The 22,902-nt window shown below is 45.5% G+C and overlaps 1 protein-coding gene across 2 annotated transcripts in view; it reads left to right on the top strand.

Moving 5' to 3' along the window:
- Window positions 1-22,902, top strand: part of NSMAF (neutral sphingomyelinase activation associated factor) — a 665,048-nt gene that overhangs the window by 90,411 nt on the left and 551,735 nt on the right. For both annotated transcript variants that reach the window (XM_069220229.1, XM_069220228.1), the window contains exons 3-5: window positions 16,932-17,010; window positions 19,835-19,902; window positions 22,780-22,810. In XM_069220229.1, the coding sequence (XP_069076330.1) occupies window positions 16,932-17,010; window positions 19,835-19,902; window positions 22,780-22,810 (178 nt within the window). The remainder of the gene's footprint in view (window positions 1-16,931; window positions 17,011-19,834; window positions 19,903-22,779; window positions 22,811-22,902) is intronic.

The raw sequence follows: 22,902 nt of genomic DNA, 5'->3' as shown, positions 1-22,902 counted from the left end.
GCCCCTGTTCGTGTAGTCAAAGGAGTCGCAAGAACTTGGGACATGTCAGTACTCGAAACTCACCAGAAAGCAACGTCAGAAGTGCATGCCATAGGTCTCTAAAGGAGTCCCCCTGCGATGAAAGGGATAAGGAGATCCTCTCCATCCCCAGGATCAGCCAAAGTCTCTGTAACCACCCCATCTGTGTAGGAATCCGAGATGTCCCCCAGTGTGTCAGAATGGTTTGGAGGGCCGCCCCCAGTGCCAAGCCTATCTGTCGACCCCGTATGGACTTGAGCGGGAATGTCAGGGGGTTCGGAAGACACAATAGGATATAGGCCGGAAGGCGTGAAAGTTGGGTGTTCATGTGAGTGTCGATGTCCTGTAGGACCCACTCCCATTACCCAGCCAGCCTCAGACACTCCCACAGTAAGTGGGTCAGGGTGCCCAGAGAGGTGACTGTGTGCGGCCGATTTGGTGCAGTCTAGCCACTCCGCAAGGTCAGCCCTGACCCCTTGCAGGAGGAGCCGGTAGTTGATGGAGGCAGTCTCTGTCACCGTTCGGGCCAACCGGAGACCCAGGTAAGGGAAGAGCTCTCCTCCCATTGAAAGGGGTAGCGCTGTGATAGTTCATCCCACGTCTCCCCCGGTAGTGCCAGGTCAAGCGCCCTGGACTTCGAGAGATTCACCCGCAAGCCCGATACGACACCGAAAGCCTACACCTCCTCTCGAAAAACCGTGAGGGACCTCACTGGGTCGTCAAGTGTCTCCACAACGTTATCCGCGTAAAGTGCGATTGTCTACGCTTCCCCTCCGAATCTGACCCCGGTCACCTCCTGTCTGTCCCGCACTCTCTGCACGAAAGGTTCCATGTACAGAGAGAAGAGCAGGGGGGACAGCGGGCACCCCTGTTGGGTCCAGCGTCCCACCAGGAAAGTATCGGATGACACCCCGTTGACCCTAACCGAGGCCGTCTGCTTGCTGTATGCACCCTCTATCCAGGCCCGGAATCGGGGCCCTAGGCCGAAGTGTCCGAGCGTTGCTTGGAGGTGTGACCACTGAACACGGTCGGACACTTTTTCGGCTAAGCAACATTGTGTGCCGCCCCGCGTGCTGTGCCTTTTCCACCGTGTGCAGAAGACGCTTTGTCTTGTCTCCAGACTGTCGGCCCAAAATAAAGCCTGCCTGTTCCGGATCCACGAGGGCAGGCATCAGTGGGTTCAAACGGGTCACAAGGAAACCCATCAGGAGCTTGAAATCGACATTTAATAGTGAGATAGGCCTGTAGGAGCCACACTCCTCTGGGTCCTTTCTGGGTTTCGGGATGACCACTATGGCCGCGTCCAGCATAGATGACAGCAGATCCTCTGGCCCCCTGATGTTGTTGAAGAGTCTGGTCAGGATGGGAGCCAAGCTAGAACAAAATGCCTTGTAAAAGGCTCTGGAAAATCTATCCGGTCCAGGGTACTTTGAGTCCTCACGACGGGCTATGACTGAACTAACTTCCTCCAGTCGGATGGGAGCCTCAAGAGGGGCGGCCTCATTCAGCATCAGTTTGCCCGTGCGGGCCTGTTCCAGATAGTGGAGCAAGGGCCCAGGGTCAGCCTGCTGTGCTGAGTACAGGTCCGGGTAAAAGTCACGGAAGGCCGAGGCGGTCTGTGCATCGCTCATGACAACTGGTCCCCCCCCGGGAGTCTGATTGAAGTCACCTCCGCCTTCTGTTGCTGAGCCCTAAGTCTTTTGGCCAGGAGGTGGGCGCATCTGTTGCCGCCCACATAATAGGAGTGTCACAAGCTTAGACCCGTGTTGTCACAGTGTCCTTTCTTCAGGATCTGCACGACTCTTGACTAAATGCGTCTTCGTAATATCAGATGGAGACCTCTTTTGAAGTGAGGGCAAAGCCCCTTTTTTTAATCATGTAACACGAACAAACTGTAACCTCAGAACCAAGAGATGGCAAGAGCTTTGGACTATGATAATACTTTGAATATTAATCCTGTAACATCTATGCATTCATAACATAAACCTTTGATCATGGCCTAGAAAATCTCAAATAATTAAATGTGCTTTTTCGCGTATTATGCTTTCCAAAAAACAATGAAAACTATAATTTGCTTATCTCCAAAAATGCTTTCACATTCACAACTATAAGACTGGAAAGTATTTACTCATTGAACTTGAACGCTTTGTTCCTAATGCCAAATAGTGCTTTCATTTGGTTCATCTGAAGGGCTACGCTCGTTATGCTAAGGGGCGCCATGTGGCCTGAATCACTTTGATTGTTGTGCCAAGGGCTTTTTATGCATGTGGAGTGAAGCGCTTTGCTTGCTGTGCCAAGGGCGCTTTCCTCATGTGGACTGAAGCGCTTTGTTTTCTGTGCCAAGGGCGCTTTCCTCATGTGGACTGAAGCCCTTTGATTGCTGTGCTAACGGCGCTTTCCTCATGTGGACTGAAGCGCTTTAATTTCCGTGCCAAGGGCGCTTTCCTCATGTGGACTGAAGTGATTTAATTACCGTGCCAAGGCCGCTTTCCTCATGTGGACTAAAACGCTTTAATTACCGTGCCAAGGCGGCTTTCCTCATATGGACTGAAACGCTTTAATTACAGTGCCAAGGCCGCTTTCCTCATGTGGACTGAAGCGCTTTAATTCCCCTACCAAGGCCGCTTTCCTCATGTGGGCTGAATCGCTTTAATTACTGTACCAAGGGCGCTTTACATGTGTGTCCTGAAGCGCTTTGCTCGTTATACTAAGGGGCGCTTTACTTCTGTGCTCTAAAGCGTTTTAATCGTCTCAACAAGGCGGCTTTACTCTGAAAACTGAAAACGCTTTGCTCGTTGTGCTAAGGGACGCTTTGAAGGGACTACAATTCCCATGTTTTTAGAGGCAGCAGCCATCTCGGGGTGTGCAGGCGTATAAAGCCCAGCCACACCCAAGCACGTTGCTCACTATTTTGAAGGACTTCGATGCAGTCAGACCTCGTGGGGGTTCCTCTGAAGAAGAGCTGATTTCCTGCACGGCAGATGGACGGCAATCGGAGTACCCTTGTTTCCATGGTGAATTCAGATACAAGTAGCTCCTTGGTCCAGATAGGTTGACTCGGAGACTGCTGGGGCTGAGGACCTCATGTTGGTAAAGCATGTTAAATGGTATGTGCGGCTCTGTAGTGGGATCTGAAGTCCCAGAAGCAACAACATCAAGGGGGCCTCTCCGCATGTGTCCAGATTTCGGAGGAGTGTCTACAGGACTTGCATTGGTGGCTACAGGAGTACAACTTTGTCAGCAGCACAGGTGACTGAAACATCACTTCTAGGCTGGGTTGGCCATCTGGGAGAGATGGAAATCAGGTGCCTCTTGTGTCTGGCGAGGCTGAGCGCCACATAACCCTGTTGAATTACAAGCCACCCACTTGGCTTTAAAATCCTTTTTATCTTCCATTGGGAAAGGCTGGTTGAGGTATTCACAGACAACACCTGCCATGTGGTAATGCACCAAGCAGAGCTTGTGGAGTCGTGGAACCTCTGCCAGGAGGTCCTGCTCCTATGTACATAGCTTGAGTGCCAGTGGATTTTTCTGGGGGAGCACCTGGCGGAAACTTTGCATGCCAGACCAGAAAAGCTCTGCCATTGATGCCTGGTGGATCAAAAATAGCATTTACATCTGTAGTTACATCGGTAGGTAGCACAAGGTCTTCTACATGAATGAGGTGAACCCTGGCTCGATCTCTTCACCACTGTCGAACATGCAATGTTAGTGCTTCTGTGCACTGGAGTTTCCAAAGAGACTTTCACTTGGAGATGCATTCTGCGTAAAGTGGATCTCTGGACATTTTTCAGCCATATCACTCTTGCCCTGAGTTCTCTAGAACTTCAAGAAAGACTGGACCCAAGTCATCCTGGTGGCTCTGTACTGGGCAAGGAAAGTTTGTTCTCAGGAGAGCCTGAGCATGAGCATCTGTCCTGCCAGGAGGCTGACCCTTAAGGAAAATCTTTCACAACAGCGGGGTGAGGTCCGGCACCCCAGCCTGTGCACACTCTGCCTCCATGCTTGGTGATTAAATAGTGGTGACTGAGCGCTTTTGACATCCTTCCCGAGGTCATGGACATTTTCTTGACAGCCGGGCAACCCTCTACTAAATCTCCTGCTGTTGAGACAAGTTTGTGGCTTGGTGCGAGACCAAACAGGTCAACCTACTTCATGCCAATTGTCTAAGGTTTTGTTATTTTTGTTTTCTTTGGCCCAGCACCGTCTTGTGTTGGGCACGGTTACGGTTTATCTGTCTGTTTTTTGCTAACCCAGCCTTCACTTTTAAAGTCCACAGTGATGATGCATTTTCTTAAAGGTCTACCACACTTGCTTTCCTGCTGCCATTCATCATGCTCGAGTGGGACTTGAATTTGCTTTTGACCTCACTGGTGTGTTCCTCACAAAGCTTTCCCTTCAGATTGTTTACCCTTAGGACTGTCTGCTTAGTGACTATAACATTGATACGGATGGTGAACGAGCTTGAGACCCTCTCTCTTAACCTTTGTGCTGCTAAGCCCTAAATATCCCACCCTCCCTTCTCCCCAGTGCTAAGCCTTTTTGTGGCTATTTGGGGTAGTTGATGCTTGCGCCTCCATAACTTTTTGTCCACATAAGCTGTCCACACCAAATTTGGGTTATTTTTTACCAAAATCTTGGGGGTTTCAAAGGTACCCAGAGTTTGTGCATTTCCTTGGAGTGGACTGAGAAATTCACCAAACTATAGTTACATTTTGGTTGTTATGGGAAAAAGTGCAGCAGAAAAAAGTGTCTGTTTTATTCCTGCAAATGGCATCAACAAAAGATTTGTGGACCTAAAATTGCCATCTTCACAGTTATCAGGAATGGGCAGACATGATTGAGAAAACCACAGTTTTGGCATTTTACTGGGAGATAGCTAATTTTTCCTTTTTTGTGTGCTTTCAACCGCCTTTCAGTTTGTGGTGGAAACAGATATGAAACCCATAGGGGATCCTGGAAAGCTATGCATTTCTGAAAAACAGACAATATTCTGAATTCAGCAAGGGTGTCATTTGTGTAGATCCTTTAATGGTTTTGCTAGGAAACTAAGGCCCTGATAACGACCTTGGTGAATGGGATAATCCGTCACAAACGTGAAGGATATCCCTCCTGCTTTTTCACAAGTTCCGTAGGATATAATGGAACTTGTAATATGGCGGACGGGATACCCTTCATGTTTGTGACAGAGTTATCCTCTCTGCTAATGTTGTAATCAAGCCCTAAGTGTTAACATAAAAAATACTGAACTTTAGTAGGAGAAGAAGGACCGTTTGTGACAACATTTTCATTTGTAACTTCTCATGACGGTGGGCAGTTTACAAAATGCAGAAAACTACAATTGGTAAAAACGCTTATTCTACTATTTTGTGTTCCCCTAAGTTTCCTGATAAAAATGGTACCTGACTTGTCTCGGTAGGGCTAGTATCCGTAACCGGCCAAAATGCAACATGGATACATCACGTGTTTCCACTCAAAACTGACCTGTTTTTTGCAAAGTGGGTAGCTGTGATTTGGGCCCTAACTCAGCCAGCACGTAGGACAGCCCACCAGTCCTGTACATTTTTGAAAGGTAGACACCTAGGGGAATCCAGCATAGGGTGACTTGTGTGGCTCTCGCCAGGTTGTTTCACCAAGAATCCCTTGCAAACCTCAAACTTTGAGTGAAAAAAAAAAAAAACATTTTCCTCACATTTCTGTGATGGGAAGTTCTGGAGTCTGTGGGGAGCTACAAATGTTCATTCACCCAGCCTTCCCCTAAGTCTTCTGATATCATTGGTACCTCACTTGTGTGGTTAGACTTGGTGCCCGGGACAGGAAATGGCTCAAAATGCAACATCGACACATTGCATTTTTCCTCTCAAGACTGACCCACTTTGTGCAAAGTGGGTAGCTGTGATTTTTATGCCCTAGCTCAGCCATCACCTAGGGAAACGTAGGGAAACCTGGCAAACTTGCACATTTCTGAAAACTAGGCACCTAGACAAATTCAGGATGGGGTGACGTGTGGATTCCCGGAGGTTCTTTCACCCAAAAAGGCCTGCAAACCTCAAGCTTTGCCTAAAATCACACATTTTCCTCATATTTCTGTGATGGAAACTTCCGGAATACGCAGATTCCAGAAAATTCCTTCGCCCCAGCATTGCCTCTCTTGTGCTGATACAAGTGGCTGTACCACAGGTGTGGCTGGGCCTAGTGCCTGTGACAGGAATGGATCAAACCAAGGGCAATGGGAGTCCTTGCGTGGGGACTTCTAGTGACCTTGATTGTATCTGTTCCTGTCATGGGCACTAGACCCAGCCACACAAGTGACGCAACTTTTTTATCAGCACAAGTGGGGCAATACTGGGTGGTAGGAATTTTGTGAATTTTTGCATATTCTAGAAGTTTTCACCAAAGAAATATCAGGCAAATGTCTGTTTTTAATCAACGTTTGAGGTTTGCAGGGCATTGTGGGTGAGAAAATGTTGTGGGGTGCATGCAAAGCACACCACTCCAGTCTCCCCTAGATGTCTAGTTTTCAAAACTGTCTGAGTTCATGTGGCAGCCTACCCAAGCCCAAGAACTGTAGCTGTTCACCATTGCATTTGGGATGATACTGTGAGTTAGCCAAACTCTCATGGCCCATTTGTGAAAACAACACCGCAAAAAAATCAAATGTCTGCTTGCTTGCCATTGGGATGAGATGCTTTAGTCTGTATGGAAGCAGAAAGACTGTTGAGGAATGAGAGTGGGATCTGATGGGAGGCTGGGGGAAGAAATACTTTTTATCCACTTTTATGGGGTGGGAGAATAGCCATGTCCATGCTAGGCTGCCTCTACACCTAAAAAAAAAAAAAAAAAAAGTAATTCCTAGTGTGTAGTGGGCTTTCTGCCAGTAGTTGTCCCCATCTGGCCCCAGTGGGGCAGCAAGACTGTTTCCTCACCTTTGAGGAGGTGGGGGGACGGCCATGCCCTTGCTGGGCAGCCCCTACCTCTGCAATTAAAAAAGGAAAGTAGTTCCTGGTTTCTGGTGGGCTTTCTGTCCTCAAACATGGGGGGAGGGACGCAGATAGGGGTAATTGCACCCATCCGCCCCCTCGAAGGAGGCAGAAAGACTGTTTCTCCCTTTTTATGGTGGTAGGAGCATGGCAATGCCCATGCGGTGCAGCCCCCACACTGACAATTGGGGGGAAAAAGTAATCCCTAGTGCCTAGTGGGAACTGGGGTAATTGCCCCTATCTTCCCCCCAGGGGAGGTGAGGCAGAAAGATTGTTTCTTTTTTTGAGGGGGGCATTGGGGGCATGTTCATGCCCATGCTGGGCTGCCCCCACCTCTTCAATTAAAAAAGAAAAGTAATCTCAAGTGCCTAGTAGGCTTTGGTCCCCCCGGTGGAGGGAAGATGGAGATAATTGCCCCCATTTATCCCCCAGGCGGTAGAAAGACTGTAATATTTGAATTTTCAGGACAGAGTACAAGCCCTTGCCCAAGGGGCCACACCCCGCCTCCTGGTGTCTAGTGGGTGGATTCCTGCTTGGTGATCACCCTCCTGCGGCAATCCCCAAGCAGGGATCTAGTAGGGAAACATACTATTGGAAAAGGGAGACTCTCCCCTTTCCATCGATACCTCTCCTATGTTATTTGGTGCTTGGTGGCTGAGATACACCCCCGAACACTAAAGCAGTTCATCAGCTCATTTCACTTTCAATGTAATGAGCTTAAAGTGCCAGAAATGCCATGGGCTGCTCCCGCAGCTAAACATAAATATCCCTCTGTTATCAGCAGAGGGATTTCCTGGCTTGTGTGCCAGGGCGTCTTAGAGTCGTCCTTCGCACATTAGCACCATGGCAGAGGATGGCTCCAGCCCATTCTCCACACATCAGGTTAATCCTCTCAATACTACCTCCAATCCAGACAACTTGGTTCTCCGGACACATGCATCCATCTTACTGAAGGTGGTGAATCATTTTCACATTAGTCAAACTATCACCCTATCGATATTATTTGTTCCACCCCCACCCCTTGAAGGAGTTGAAGCGTCTCCATTGCCTGGACCCGAAAACGGCTCTGAGCTTCTATATTTATTGGACTAGACACCACTGAATTGACGATCAGCTCTTTGTCAGGTTTATAATAACGAAGAAAGGCAGAGTGGTGCAGAAGCAGACCATCTCCCTCTGGGTTGTGCCCTGCATTAAGATCTGCTTTGCTTTAGTAAAGAAGCAACCTCCTGAGGGCTTGCAGGCTCATTGGACCAGGGCCAATGCTGCTACTACAACTGGAGTGGCATGCGGAATGCATGTACTGGACATTTGCCAGGCTGTGATGGGGCATCCCTCCATCTGTTCATGTCTGTCTGGATAGCCAGGCCTGGGGCAGTGGTCATTTTGCCATTTGATCCTGCAGGACTTTTTGGTTTGAACCAGTTCACAGACCCACCTCCTGGGAGGTCCTCCTCTGGTAGCTATTATATGGTGAGGAATCTGCAGTTAGAAGTCTTTATCAGAAGAACAAGAGGCTCTGTCCAGCCGCAGATTTCTCACTGGCCCACCATTCCTCCCAGTTCTGTGAACTGGACTCTTTCACCTAAAGAGATCCCATTTCAGATGTCTTCACACTGATCAAGACCAAATAGATTTTGCCTCCATGTCAGTCGGCGCAGAAGAGTTTTAAAGGCATCTGGTGTCCTTGTGCATGTTTGGCGCCTATATAGGCCTGTGCACGTCACATCCAGCATGCAACATTTTTACAGAACTGTAGGTGTCACCTTCTGGCATGCAGGGGTACTGCTTTAAAGTTTAATCCAGTCTGACACCCAAGGAATACTCTTGAGGTGAGGAGTATGCAGTTATGTAGAGTCTCTACCTGAATAGGCATTACCAGAGGTAAGTAACTTGTTCTTCTTTCCAGACCATCTGAGACCTCAGATCTGGTGTTCCGCTCCACGTTTTGTGAGTCTTCTAACGACTTTCAGAATAAATTCCAGTGTTCTAGGGAATGATGTCCCCTCCTAAAATTACATGTTTAAACCATGTTGCAACTTTAGAAAACAAATGTCCATAACAAATCCGTAAGAGGTGTGTCACTGGTGTCTGACTTTGGGCCACAACTCAAAGTCATGAGATAAATGTCCTCTCATGCACCCAAAGGTGACCCATGACTGAGAGGCGAGGTCGTATACCACTGAACACAAGAAAAAGTTGCAACCTTTGCTCAAGTCCTGCTCCAAGTCGTGGGTGCAGATTCAGTCCTCCTCCAAAGGTCATTCCCACAAGCAGTCAGCTTCACACTTGAAGTCCTCTGGTAAGTCCAAGTTGAAATCCAAGCTCAGACGTAAAAAAGCAAAATGGGACTCAACCCTATCCACCCACTTTGAACCTGAAAACAAGAAACATGAATGAGTGTCATGATGTGAGTCATTCTTCCTAAATGTCTCCGATCTTGTAGCTGATTGCTCATCTGATCTCTTTGCTCCTAAATTCTCCAGTCCATTGGAGATGCCACAGCAGACTGAAGCCTTTAAGCAGGCTTTTCTACAGATTATCCTTGTGCTTCTGGCTTCCTCATGTGTGCATTCATGCACCAAAGAACTGAAGAGGCTGCCAGTAAGGTTACTGCTGGTGAATCCTTCCTTTGTCTGACCCCTTGCAATCCAGTTTGAGCTCCTTACTGGTCTGGCCCTTCCACTTTGTTGCAAGTACCAACGCCATTGGTGCTGAAAAAAGGATCCAGTACTGATTTTGGTGTCGGGCACCAAACCGAATTCTGCGCGATCTCGACAGATGTTACCTACAAGATTACAAAAGGACGTCTGTTTCTCCTACATCCTGACTGACCCTGTGCCTCTACCAGGGTCGATACACTAGCAGAGGCTTCATTATCTTTTTGGCCCAGTCTCTGAACAAGGGATCCCCTAGGATCGGGATTATGATGATGATAGTGGTGGACATGGAGATGGTTTCCCAGCGCCCCTGCCCCCATTAAACACACGTTTTACTGAAGAACCGTGGGCTTGACGCCTCCCTTTGTGCCACCAATGGAAGAAGGTGCCTCCTTTGCAATGGTAATCTTGCAGACAGTTCAGTCAAAACCCAAACAAATGTCCTTACATAATATTTTTTCAACCAGGGCCAGTCATGTTGGAGCCTTTTTTTCATTTTTAATGAGGCCCTCACGGATACCTTGATGGATACTTGGTCAAAGGCCTGTTTCTGCCCACAAGTAAATAGGCAGGTGGTAAGGTGTCAGACTGGCTCTTAGTGATCCTTTTTTTTTTTTTTTTTTTTTACTAAACATCCTACTTCAGAGAGCCTTATGGTTCAACAATCTTCTAGTAAGATGCATGTCAGTTTATTCACCCACAATTCTTCAGATATGGATTCTAAAAGTATGAAGGCTTTTGGTAATATGTTTTTCTCCACCAATCTAGCATTGAGGTGTGGTAACTGTTTGGTATTGGGTCGCTACATGCATTTCGAGTGAGTTCTGGCCAACAAGATCTTACTGATGGTCCTGAAAGACATTAGATAATTCATGATGGAAAAGACTAGGCCAAATAGGTTTCCTGCACTGTTCTAGATACTAATGATTGTCTGTGAAGGGCAGATGGCACCATTCTTGTGCTTCTCTGGCACGTAGATGTGCTACTCAGGGTTTTCTGGCAATGTTCAACCCTCTCACATAGATATGCCCTTTGATGGCTCATGCCTTTTTGGTGAAAAGACAGATTCTGCATTGGCGTTCGTTAAGAAAAGTAGAGCCACAGCACGCTTCCTAGATCTGTTCACCCCCCTAAACAGTTTCCATTCCAGCTCAAAATGATCAGATGCTTTTCCAGTGAATTGGTGTCTCCCCACAGAAAGTCTCCCTAACCAGTACACCAGTAACCCAAGTTTTTTTTAGGCTGTGAATAAGGGTCCTGCTGGCCGCCACAAAGGGTTATAAGTCGTCACCTTCCTCCCTCCCCTGCCACAACAGTCACCAAACCCTTTTAGTTTCCATTAGTGGTGCATGCCCATTTGCAGGAATAAAACAAACACTTTTTTCTGCAGCACTTTTTCCCATTTTCCCAAAACAAACAAAACGTAACTATATTTTGGCAAATTTCTCCATCCCCGCCAAGGAAATGCACAAACTCTGGGTCCCTTTGGAACCCCCCAATATGTTGGGAAAACATTACCCAAATTTGGTGTGGACAGCTTATGTGGACAAAAGGTTATGGAGGTGCAAGCATCAACTCTCCTGAATAGCCAAAAAAAAGGCTTAGCACTGGGGAGGAGGGAGGTTGGGATATTTCGGGCTTAGCTGCGAGAAGGGTAAAAGAGAGGGCCTCAAACTCGTTCAACAACCGTACCAATGTTATAGTCACTATAAAGACAGTCTTAAGGGTAAACAATCCGAAGGGAAAGCTGTGCATTTGTTCAAATGGGGAACACACCTGGGAGCTCAAAACCAAATTCAAGTCGCACTCGAGCATGACGAAAGGCAGCGGGGAAGCAAGTGTTGACACCCTTTAAGAAAACGCATCATCACTGGGGACTTTAAAAGTGAAGGTTGGGTTGGCAATTGCAAAAAAGCCTTAATAGCAGACAGATAAACAAACCGTAACCATGCCCAACACAAGACGGTGTGGAGTCAAAGACAACACAAATAACAAAACCTTAGACAATTGGCATGAAGTAGGTTGACCTGTTTGGTTTCTCACCAAGCCACAAACTTGTCTCAACAGCAGGAGATTTAGTAGAGGCTCGGCTGTCAAGAAAATGGCCGTGACCTCGGAAAGGATGTCAAAAGCGCTCCGTCACCACTGTTTAATCACCAAGCATGGAGGCAGAATGTGCACAGGCTGGGGTGCAGGACCTAACCCCGCTGCTATGAAAGATTTTCCTTGAGGGGCAGCCTCCTGGCAGGGCAAATCCCCATGCTCAGGCTCTCCTGAGAACAAACTTTCCTTGCCCAGTATAGAGCCACCAGGATGACTTGGGCCCTGTCTTTCTTGGTGTTCTAGAGAACTCAGGGCAAGAGTGAAATGGGCGAAAAGGGATACAGAAGTCCAGAGATCCACTTTATGCAGAATGCATCTCCAAGTGAGAGTCTCTTTGGAAACTCCAGTGCACAGAAGCACTGACATTGCATGTTCGACGGTGGGGAAGAGATCGAGCCAAGGTTCTCCTCATTCGGGTAGAAGACCTTGTGCTACCTACAGATGTAACTGCCATATTTGATCCACCAGGCATAAATGGCTGAGCATTTCTAGGCTGGCATTCAAAGTTTCCTCCAGGTGCTCCACCAGAAAAAGGCCTCTGTAAACATATATCATTGGCATGTGTGCTGACGTAAGGGGTCAAAAATGACCACAGCTTGCAATGGTAAATGTAAAGCAAGGTTGCATGCTCTCCAGAGCCATGCAGGGGACTTTACTTCTTCACAAAAAATTGCTCCTCACCCAGAAGATCTGAATTCTTTGGGAATCAGTCTACCATTAGAGAAGTCCAGTTGTCAGATAGAGCAAACCAGTGGCAAGGTCTATCTTCGTTTCCATGCTGTAACCTTGAATTATGCTCCGCCGTGAAGTTGAAATATTGCAAGGACATTAACCTCTGGAGCGACTTGGGGTTCTCTCCCTTCAAAGCCAAGCAGATGAGCAGCTATTTGGTGCCAAACAAGTAAGGCATGAATCTGCAGGGGGCCCATGGCAAAGCACTTATTATCAACAGCAGCCCAGTTATGTTCTCTAGGAAGCAATTTGCAATTGATAAAAGCAACCTGATGTCCTTCTCACTGAACTAGAGGAGATCAGCCTCAGTTCCCCTGTCAAAAGCCCTGGTCTGCTTAAAGAAGGGTTAACTCTAGTGGGGGGCATTCAAGACTGTTGCTCTGCATAGTATGACCTTCAGGTCATCAAGAGCCTTCTAGAGCTCCTCAATCCATAATCTCCTTCCTGGGCGCTTCTTGTAGTTCAAGCCATTTGATAGGACAAATATAGTTTGATATTCATCCACAAAGTCCCCCTAATTGACAGTGAGGCCTACGAAAGCTCTAAAGTGGATTGAAGTTGTGGAAAACTCTGACTCTCATATTGTTTGGATTTTAACCTCCACCTCCTACTAGATGTCCTAGATAGATCACACAAGTCTGCCCCACCTGGCACTGCATTGCGTTAATGGCCAGTTTTGCCCCTGCATTCAGAGCAAGACCTACTCCAGAGGGCCTGCCCAGTGAAGACTAAAGATAGCAATATTGTCCATGTAGCTCACACAGAACTCCTTCAAACCAGACATCACACAGCTGATCAGATGCTGAAATTGGCAGGAGCATTCTGTAACTCAAAGAGCACAACTTTAAACTGACAAAAGCCCTCCAGTTTTCAAAATGCACTCTTTTCCTTGGCAGCCTTTGCTAATGCAGTCTGCCAGTAGCCATAACATCCTGGCCACCTCTAAATTGATATGCTTCTGTACTCAGTGTGACATCCTGTACGGTTTACTTTTCATAGACTGTCTCAAAGTCTGTATTGTGGACACAGACTGAGTTTAACCATCTGGTGATTGAAAAGAGGTGAGCGGGTCATCTCAAAACCTCTTAAAACTCCTTCTGTGGCTCAGGTGCCTGTTTAGGGGCAAACTTTACCCCATCTGTAGAGTAACCTATCTCAGTGATGTGCAACATGTCTAGAAGTAGTTCATTTTCATCATCAGCCTCTTCTTCCATTGTCAGGATGTTATCTATGTAGTCTCTTCAGAGGTGTGGCTGCAGCCGATTTACATGGAACACCCTTAAGTAGTTCATCTCTGAGACCTTCCAGATTATCAAAATGCTTATGCTGGCCCAGATTTTGTGTTTACTGGACTAACCATCCTAGTTTTTAATCATCTGTTGTGATGAGATTTAATAAATGTTTGACACACATTCCCTCCCAAGCTGTTTTCAATGCCACAGTGGAACCTTAACTTGGTCTTGACGTTTCTCATGTGTTTGTTTTTCGAGCCAATGCATAATTGCTTGCTGCATCTCCAGACTTTGAAAGCTGTCATCCTCTTTGCGATTACAGCATTTCATCGCATGAGTGAACTCCAGGCATTTTGAGTGCAGCCACCTTTTTCCCAGACAAGTTGATGCTGAGGATTTGGCCTCCACATTTACCATAATTTGTGACTCCTTTTCATGTAAGGCAATACAACATCCTGCTTGATTCTTATTTTTTTTTAGTAACTTTTTACTAGGTTTTATACATCGCAGAAAAAGGAGAAATATGTTGAGCACAAACAGGTTAATGGCATCACAATACTGCGCAAGCATCGATATTACGGGTAGATGATCCTCAAACACAAAGTTCCATGCCCCTATGCAACAATGCAACAAAATGTGGTCCATTTCACCCAAGAATAAAACTCGAGGGCCTCTCCTCCCCATCGGCAGCCCATGGTCCTCTGAAGTGGGGCTCCGGCTGTAACCCTTTGTGATCCACCCAGTCTTTCCATATCTTATAATGTTTCTGGGGGCATTCTGGTCTCCACTGGGAAAAATTTGAGGATGTCAACCCCTGTTTTTATAAGGGGGAGCAGAGCATGACGGAGCACTATGTATCGGAAGGACTGTGTACAATGCAAGTCATACTCCTCTCTGAAGTCCTGAAAGGACATCAGTATCCCGTTGTGGAGCACATCTCCCAATTTCGAGATGCTGATAGTGTCCCATGCAGAGAAACCCAGAAAGGCTGCCATCTGCGGAAGACGCATTCCCAGCCACAACAAAGTCTCCTAGATGAGATGGCTTGAGAACCTGCCTAGATTCTTTGCTCCCTCTCTCCCCTCGAAGGAGAAGGAGAGACTTCATCTGCTGGAGCCCAAAATGGATTTAAGCTTTTATATTGATTTTATCAAGGGACACAATATGGACAATCACATTTTTGTGGGTTATTCTGGGCCAAAGAGAAGGAGGACTGTGCAAAAGATGACACTGTCAAGATAGATAGTCCTTTGCACCAAGATCTGATACACATTTGTCAAGATGCACCCCCCGGACCGTCTGAGCACTCATTCCACCAGGACAAAGGCTGCTACCACTCTGTTTGCTGCAAGAATGCCTGTACTTGACGTCTGCCAGGCTGCCACGTGAGTTTCTGCATACGCTCATGGCCTGGTCTGGCAAGAAAGACACTTTGCCTGCTTGGTCCTGCAGGACTTAAGTCTAGATGTGCTCCACAGACCATCCATCTGGAGGGTACTGCTTTGGTATCTATTCAAAGGTGAGGAATCTGTAGTTCGAAGTATCCATCAGAACAAGTTACTTAACTTTGGTAATGCTGTTTCTGGTGGATACTCTATTTAACTGCAGATTCCTCACCAGCTTCACACTTTCCCGTTCTGTGGAGTGGACTCTTCATCATGTAAAAAGTTGCAGATCGGCACACTGGGACCAACAACTACTCTCCCTCCACCTCTGAGGAAATGTAAATAAGAAACAGATGTCAGTGCATAAGGGTGGTGCTTACATGCCACTTAATCATTTCTAACACTGTACAGAGCCAGTGCAGTGTCTCAAAGCACCACCTACTGGCACATGGGGTCACACTGCTGGGGAAACGTTTCCAGATCCAGTTTGGTGCCTAGATAGTAGTCTAATGTAGGAATCTGTGGTTTGGCTATCCACCAGAAAGAGTGTTACCGAAGGTAGGTAACTTTTCCACGTGGTCTCAAAAAGCAGTTGCACTTTGTAGCTCTACTTTTTGCAACTAGAAACTTATTGTGTAAATTGACCAGTGTAAATTGACCAGTGTAATAATTTGTGAGTTCGTGAAATAAGGAATTGTAGTGAGTTACAGGCCACCTACCTAATGAATATTTGTTAAGCAGTCCCAATTTGTGACTCACTACAACTGGTCCCAATCAAAGGGATTGGGGCCTGCAAGGGTCAACAGACCACCATCCCTGTTTTTGTTTAAAAAAAAAAACAAAAAAAAATCGTAAAGGAAAGCCGTGGTGGTGTCTAGGATCATGCAATGTGGGTTTTTGTCATGTTCAGCCCATTCGGTTTTCTTTTTCACAGTGTTTCTCTTTTGTTTATATTTAAAACAACGTAGTCTTGTGGAATGAAAATAATTTGCTTTACACGACAGACATGGAAAACCACGTAGTGTTGCTGTGTGCTTGCTCTATATAGCTCAGCACCACACGAGTCATTTATTTGTAGAAAACAATTTTGCCTTCCATGCATTGCTTTATTTTCTTCCCACAGCAAGTATTACACTTCTACACTAACCAAATAAACAAATCTCCACCTAAGCAATTACAACTATACAACGTAACACAAAAGAGTTATAAATACACAAGTATACCACTCTACAACTTTAAACTAGTCCAGCTCCGTAAGTACACACTGCACATCAACTCTCCCAACGCCATTTGGAAGTTCACGGATGCGTCATATCGCCAAAACCAGCAGTGCACATCTAGATCAACACTACAACTCTGCAACAGTGAATCTAAAACACTGTTACTGCTCGGCTGTACATATCGGAACACTAGAGGCCCCACCACAAATGTAGCAACAACACTGCACAATTTAAGGTAAATCACAAAACAGTTACATGGTGCAACATTAAAAGTACAACTGCATGGTTATGACACAGCTGCTGCAGTACTCAGTTATGAGACTACAGCGATAATAATGTAAAATTGTGACCACAATGCTACAATTACAACTATTATAGCAAAATAGCTAAAACATTGAGATTGCGACACAATTTCCCTCTTAGCTTCAATGGTGATTGATTTCCTGGTGTCCACTGTTTCTCCTAAGCCGGATAAATACACACCCGTCAATAATTCACTGAGTTACTGCGATCAAAAGATAACTCAATAATGCACTCCTTTTAAAATGTTGTTAATGTTGATTGTATATAGTAATTGAGTGCCTGTGTTTATGTTTTTCAGAAAAGTAAGGGGGTCGTTGAAAATCTGTTCAAAATCTCTTATTTTCGAGCCAGATGAAATTTCTAGACCCATACTTAAGGTAAGGCTCAGCTGCATTTGCACATTCACTATGCGTTAATGTTTGTCCATCTTGGTCTGTAAACCGCTTTCTATTTACATATGATGCACACACCGTGCCAAGAACAAATAGTTTAACACTCCGTCACGGATTGTTCTTTACAAATAAAACATTATGGGAGTTTGTTTTAGATGCTTTGGAAAGGTTGTCTTCCGTGTGGGACTTTGAGAAATGTCCTCCACAGGTCTGTGTTTTCCTTTGTAAGTACTTGTCTTTCAGTCTCGTTTTTTTCATATTTCAGTACACTCGGTGCTAATACTGATCAGAGTTGGTTTTGTTAAGTAGCTGTACAAGTGCCTCTCTGTGCTTTCTGTCTTACTGCGGCTGTTCTGGTAGCTTTCTGTTGTTTCACCGTGTATATTGAATGGCTGCTCCAACAATCATAGTCTGACTCCTTGGTCTGATTCCAGCATTGACACAACTTGTGGAAATCTTGTTCTAACCTTTGCAGATCTAGAACTTATTGTAGAACCGATCATAACACAAGCCTTGGAAAAGGGTGCTTTCCACAGGACATCGCCGTCCTACACTTAGCCAGGAGGAAGGGCAAGTGCTGTGAAGTGTCTCACTGATGAAGACACCATAGCATACCCCATGAGTGCCAACAGGAGAAGGGGGTGCATTTTGTATTGTCATATTTTCTAACTGTGTATGTCTAACTCCAGTAGGCTGATACTCCTGGAAGCCCAGGCCACGTGTCTCAAATCTGCTTTATTAATTGAACTTCAAGCACATACAGAAATTTGAACTGAGGGGATCTATGTCTACTATTCAAATAAACACTTAACTACGCACAAAACAATTTCCACTAATCATGGGATAGGACCTGACTTAGCACTGTCTTCCAGAGACGCCTGGCACCTCAGAATTCCGACTTGACAGATATCGCTTCTTTGTACATTTGGCAATCAAATGGTGTGACTGCTCACAGAATGAGAGACCCTTTGGAAAAGCAGCACATTGTGTATTCTTTAGTTCAGGAAGGTATCCAAACTCGACAACAATGCATTTACTTCATGAAATTGCCCCCAGCTCCTAAAGGTTCTTTGTATAAATAGGTCACCTAAAGTTGACCTTCAGCTCTAAAATTAGGTAGCTTAAAGGGTTGTCCTCTATTGGTATCTAGAGAGAATAGAGCAGGGGCATCTCCTGCATGTGATTCGACTCCAGGCATTCGTCAAACACCGCAGTGGACCAATCCCCAGTCCAGGTCATTTGGTCCAGCTTAACAAAGCAATACTCAAGGGACAGGGTGATGCAGCCTCCACCGCAAGATACGGCAGCTCCCAAGGGCCTTGGAAAAAGAATTGCACAAATCGTGCTTCTGTTTTATAGAAGGTTCAGCTTGAGGTGCTATGTGTATAAACACTCTTGCCTGTTAAGGCAGCTTGAAGATGCTCCTGTTTCCTCTATGCTGCTTGTCTACCCTTGCCAGTTTAACCGTTAGTGGTTTCAGCATGTTCAAGGATGCTTGTATTGGAGTGATAGGACTGTAAAGAATGCAATCTAAAAGCCTGGAGACAACCTGCATCTTCATGATTGCTATGCACTGGCCTGGGAGAGCAGGAGTCTAATCCAGCACTTAATGCATTCCACTAATCTCTTTCCACCCCATAGTTGTCGGTGCAATGGAAATGCCCTGGTGCGCCCTGATGCCGAGGTACCACTCAGACTCCTCCGTCAACTGCAAAGGAAATTCCATCCCAAATCTTGTCAAGCTGCTAGTCAGCGGAAAAATTAGACTTGTTTGAGACCACCGCCCCTCCCCCCAAGCTAAAGACCCCGTGCACGATTAGGGAAAGATTGGCTTCGGGTTCAGTTACATATAATCAAATGTCTGCATATAACAATTTCATCGTATTTTTCCCACCGCAAATTTGATGCTCCTTTTGTTATGTTCCTACAGCGTCCCCCGCTCGCCAGCAGCACTTCTGTCAGTGCGTACTACAGCATGAATAGCGGGCACCCCAGGCGGGTGCGCCCCTTTTTATGTGAACTTGGAGGAATTGTACCCCATTCATGCTGATCCTGGACACTGGGCTCGAATAATGTATGGCTGGGACACTAGCAGGCTTCCCATTCCTAGCACAGCTTGAGTGAACCCCCTTGCAAGGGAGACGAGCCTTGTGATGGAGACACCTTGTGAACTCTTGCGCATAGTGCTCTTTGTGATTCAGCGATGCATTTTTGCATGGAATGCATGGCATTGGCATTGTTGAAGCGCTAAGGCGCTAGGCCAGATAGTTTGGCCAGTTTTTTACGTGCTCGATTGGTGAGCTTGGAGGATATGAAGGGCGGTTCTGCAATCGGCTTTCCTGGTTGAAGTCTTTTTCTTAAAAAAAGGCACCCTTCTTAGTTCAAATTTGTTGCAGTTTACTTAATTTCACAGTTCGTGTCCCATTGCAGTTCTCCAAAGTTACTGATTGTTATTCCTCCATGTCTTGTGTGACTCCTTTGTTTGGAGGATGGGGGCATATTTATTAGGTCCTGACTGGGAAGTAAGCTTCTACGTTTATGTCCGGGTCCATTTGCCTGGTTGCAAGTGTGCACACAGCTGTCAAATCATAGTCCACACACATATACCAAGCCATACCTATTGGCTTTGCCATAACTTGTGGTTTTAGCCTGTTGTTGTATTCGAATAAAGACGTTTAAAATGTGTTACACCATCTTGCAGCTGTGCTTAAACTGTATTTGAGTCCTGTATAACGCCGATATAGCTTATGCATGCATATCTGAATAAAGCAATCGGAGTGGTAATAACATGTACTTCTCTTTGTTTCAGATCGCTTTGAGGGACTGTGTAACAATAGATGTGAAGGAAGACAAACAACCTCGCAACCCCTTTACACAGTATGTTTTTCATATTACTATTTATTTTACTTTTGTGTAATTTACAAAAAAAAGACGAGCACTCTCGTGTGTCATGCAAAAAACGTCATCTCCATATTTTCATTAAAATTAGACGGAGCTGTTCTGCAGCTGTGCTGCTTTTGCAGTGTCTGAGATTACTACGTAGCAGAAAGATATATGACTGGACACGTATGTGAGCCAGTGGCAAGCTCCTCACAGATGGTCTGTGCACTGTTTATTGTGTAGATAAAACATGTGGGTGGAAAATCAAAAGAAACATTGATTTAAGAGGAAAATAGACCTAGGACTCGCGTTCTTAAATGCGCACACACCATAGTGTCGACTGCAGAAACTGAAGGTTTGGTAATTTGCAAGTTGCACTAGTTCCTTCGAAGGGGCTCAATCTCTTGGGCGAAATTATATGGAGAGGTACAGGAAGCTTCACTTGATTCCAGATTTTATGCACTGAAGAGTAGAAATCGGTGTGGGCACTGCCCCATGTTGGGAAAGGCGATGTAAGCCATTGAGGGGCTCCCACTCACCCAGTCTGCATCGTGAACAGTGTCCAGGTGTCCAGGAAGAACATGCAAGAACCTGCCGAGCATCCTTCTTCACTGCTCCGATACTGCGCAGCCACTATGAGGAGCAGTCGCATGCCTGCTTACGGACTGTCTTACCACAAGAGGGATCACCACCTCACAACGCAGTACTGCAATACATATCTGCAATATAGATCTCAGTGAAGTACGCAGTACGTTTTAAAATTGATATATCCTTCTATCTCGTGCTTTTTATTTCCTAAGGGCACGCTAGTATTCAACGTTTTTTTCATTGTGTAACTCAAAACCGATTCAGTCAAATGCAACTGTGTACTGAAAGGCAGTGTTGTCCCTGTTTGTCCTTCTAACCAATTATCTCAAGCTCTTGTTCAGAGTGGCTTCTTTATACTGTTTAGGATGGAAACACGAGTTTCAGATCAACTTGGTATTATGATTATTACTGTAATTTTGCATGTGAGGTTATCGCCGGCACTTAGGGTGCCGAATTTAGCAGGTCAAAACAGGAGGAATGAAACCACAGAAACTGGATCAGAATTCCAGAATGTCATACAGAAATCTGTGCAAAAGCACTGGCTACCTATATCGTTCTCCATTCTACAGGGAGTGCAGAACTTTAAGCAAATGAGTATTTTGACCACATCATCCTCTCTATGCATGTTGTCTTACTCCAAGCTGTATAGGCTCGAAAGCCTACTACCAATTAAGCATATTAGGTGATGTGCATCTCTGTAATGAGAAGGGGTGTGGTCTAATGACATCAACACCCTATATCAGGTGTGCATAATTATTAGGCAACTTCCTTTCCTTTGGCAAAATGGGTCAAAAGAAGGACTTGACAGGCTCAGAAAAGTCAAAAATAGTGAGATATCTTGCAGAGGGATGCAGCACTCATAAAATTGCAAAGCTTCTGAAGCGTGATCATCGAACAATCAAGCGTTTCATTCAAAATAGTCAACAGGGTCGCAAGAAGCGTGTGGAAAAACCAAGGCGCAAAATAACTGCCCATGAACTGAGAAAAGTCAAGCGTGCAGCTGCCACGATGCCACTTGCCACCAGTTTGGCCATATTTCAGAGCTGCAACATCACTGGAGTGCCCAAAAGCACAAGGTGTGCAATACTCAGAGACATGGCCAAGGTAAGAAAGGCTGAAAGACGACCACCACTGAACAAGACACACAAGCTGAAACGTCAAGACTGGGCCAAGAAATATCTCAAGACTGATTTTTCTAAGGTTTTATGGACTGATGAAATGAGAGTGAGTCTTGATGGGCCAGATGGATGGGCCCGTGGCTGGATTGGTAAAGGGCAGAGAGCTCCAGTCCGACTCAGACGCCAGCAAGGTGGAGGTGGAGTACTGGTTTGGGCTGGTATCATCAAAGATGAGCTTGTGGGGCCTTTTCGGGTTGAGGATGGAGTCAAGCTCAACTCCCAGTCCTACTGCCAGTTCCTGGAAGACACCTTCTTCAAGCAGTGGTACAGGAAGAAGTCTGCATCCTTCAAGAAAAACATGATTTTCATGCAGGACAATGCTCCATCACACGCGTCCAAGTACTCCACAGCGTGGCTGGCAAGAAAGGGTATAAAAGAAGGAAATCTAATGACATGGCCTCCTTGTTCACCTGATCTGAACCCCATTGAGAACCTGTGGTCCATCATCAAATGTGAGATTTACAAGGAGGGAAAACAGTACACCTCTCTGAACAGTGTCTGGGAGGCTGTGGTTGCTGCTGCACGCAATGTTGATGGTGAACAGATCAAAACACTGACAGAATCCATGGATGGCAGGCTTTTGAGTGTCCTTGCAAAGAAAGGTGGCTATATTGGTCACTGATTTGTTTTTGTTTTGTTTTTGAATGTCAGAAATGTATATTTGTGAATGTTGAGATGTTATATTGGTTTCACTGGTAATAATAAATAATTGAAATGGGTATATATATTTTTTTTGTTAAGTTGCCTAATAATTATGCACAGTAATAGTCACCTGCACACACAGATATCCCCCTAACATAGCTAAAACTAAAAACTACTTCCAAAAATATTCAGCTTTGATATTAATGAGTTTTTTGGGTTCATTGAGAACATGGTTGTTGTTCAATAATAAAATTAATCCTCAAAAATACAACTTGCCTAATAATTCTGCACTCCCTGTAATGAGGGTCACTCGTAATACTGTGCTAATTTTGCATCTCTGTTTCAGTTATTTTGTGTGTGAAATTACCAATATATATTTACCACATTTTTTTACTTGTAGGATTTTAGTATACAAGTCATATACACGTTTAAAAAAAAAAACTTTTTCTCATGTTCTTGTTTTTAGGTTTGGCTTGTTTTCTGTCACATTTACCCAAGTAAGAACGATTTTCCATCCGTGATTACCTATTATATTGATTTCAAGACAAGTAATTTATTATTCTTACATATTGTCATAGAAAGTACTATA

The sequence above is a fragment of the Pleurodeles waltl genome, chromosome 2_2, assembly GCF_031143425.1.
Source record: "Pleurodeles waltl isolate 20211129_DDA chromosome 2_2, aPleWal1.hap1.20221129, whole genome shotgun sequence".
In the NCBI taxonomy this organism is placed as follows: Eukaryota; Metazoa; Chordata; class Amphibia; order Caudata; family Salamandridae; genus Pleurodeles; species Pleurodeles waltl.
The sequence above is the reverse complement of the archived record's forward strand: the minus strand, read 5'-3'. Positions and strand labels throughout refer to the sequence as shown.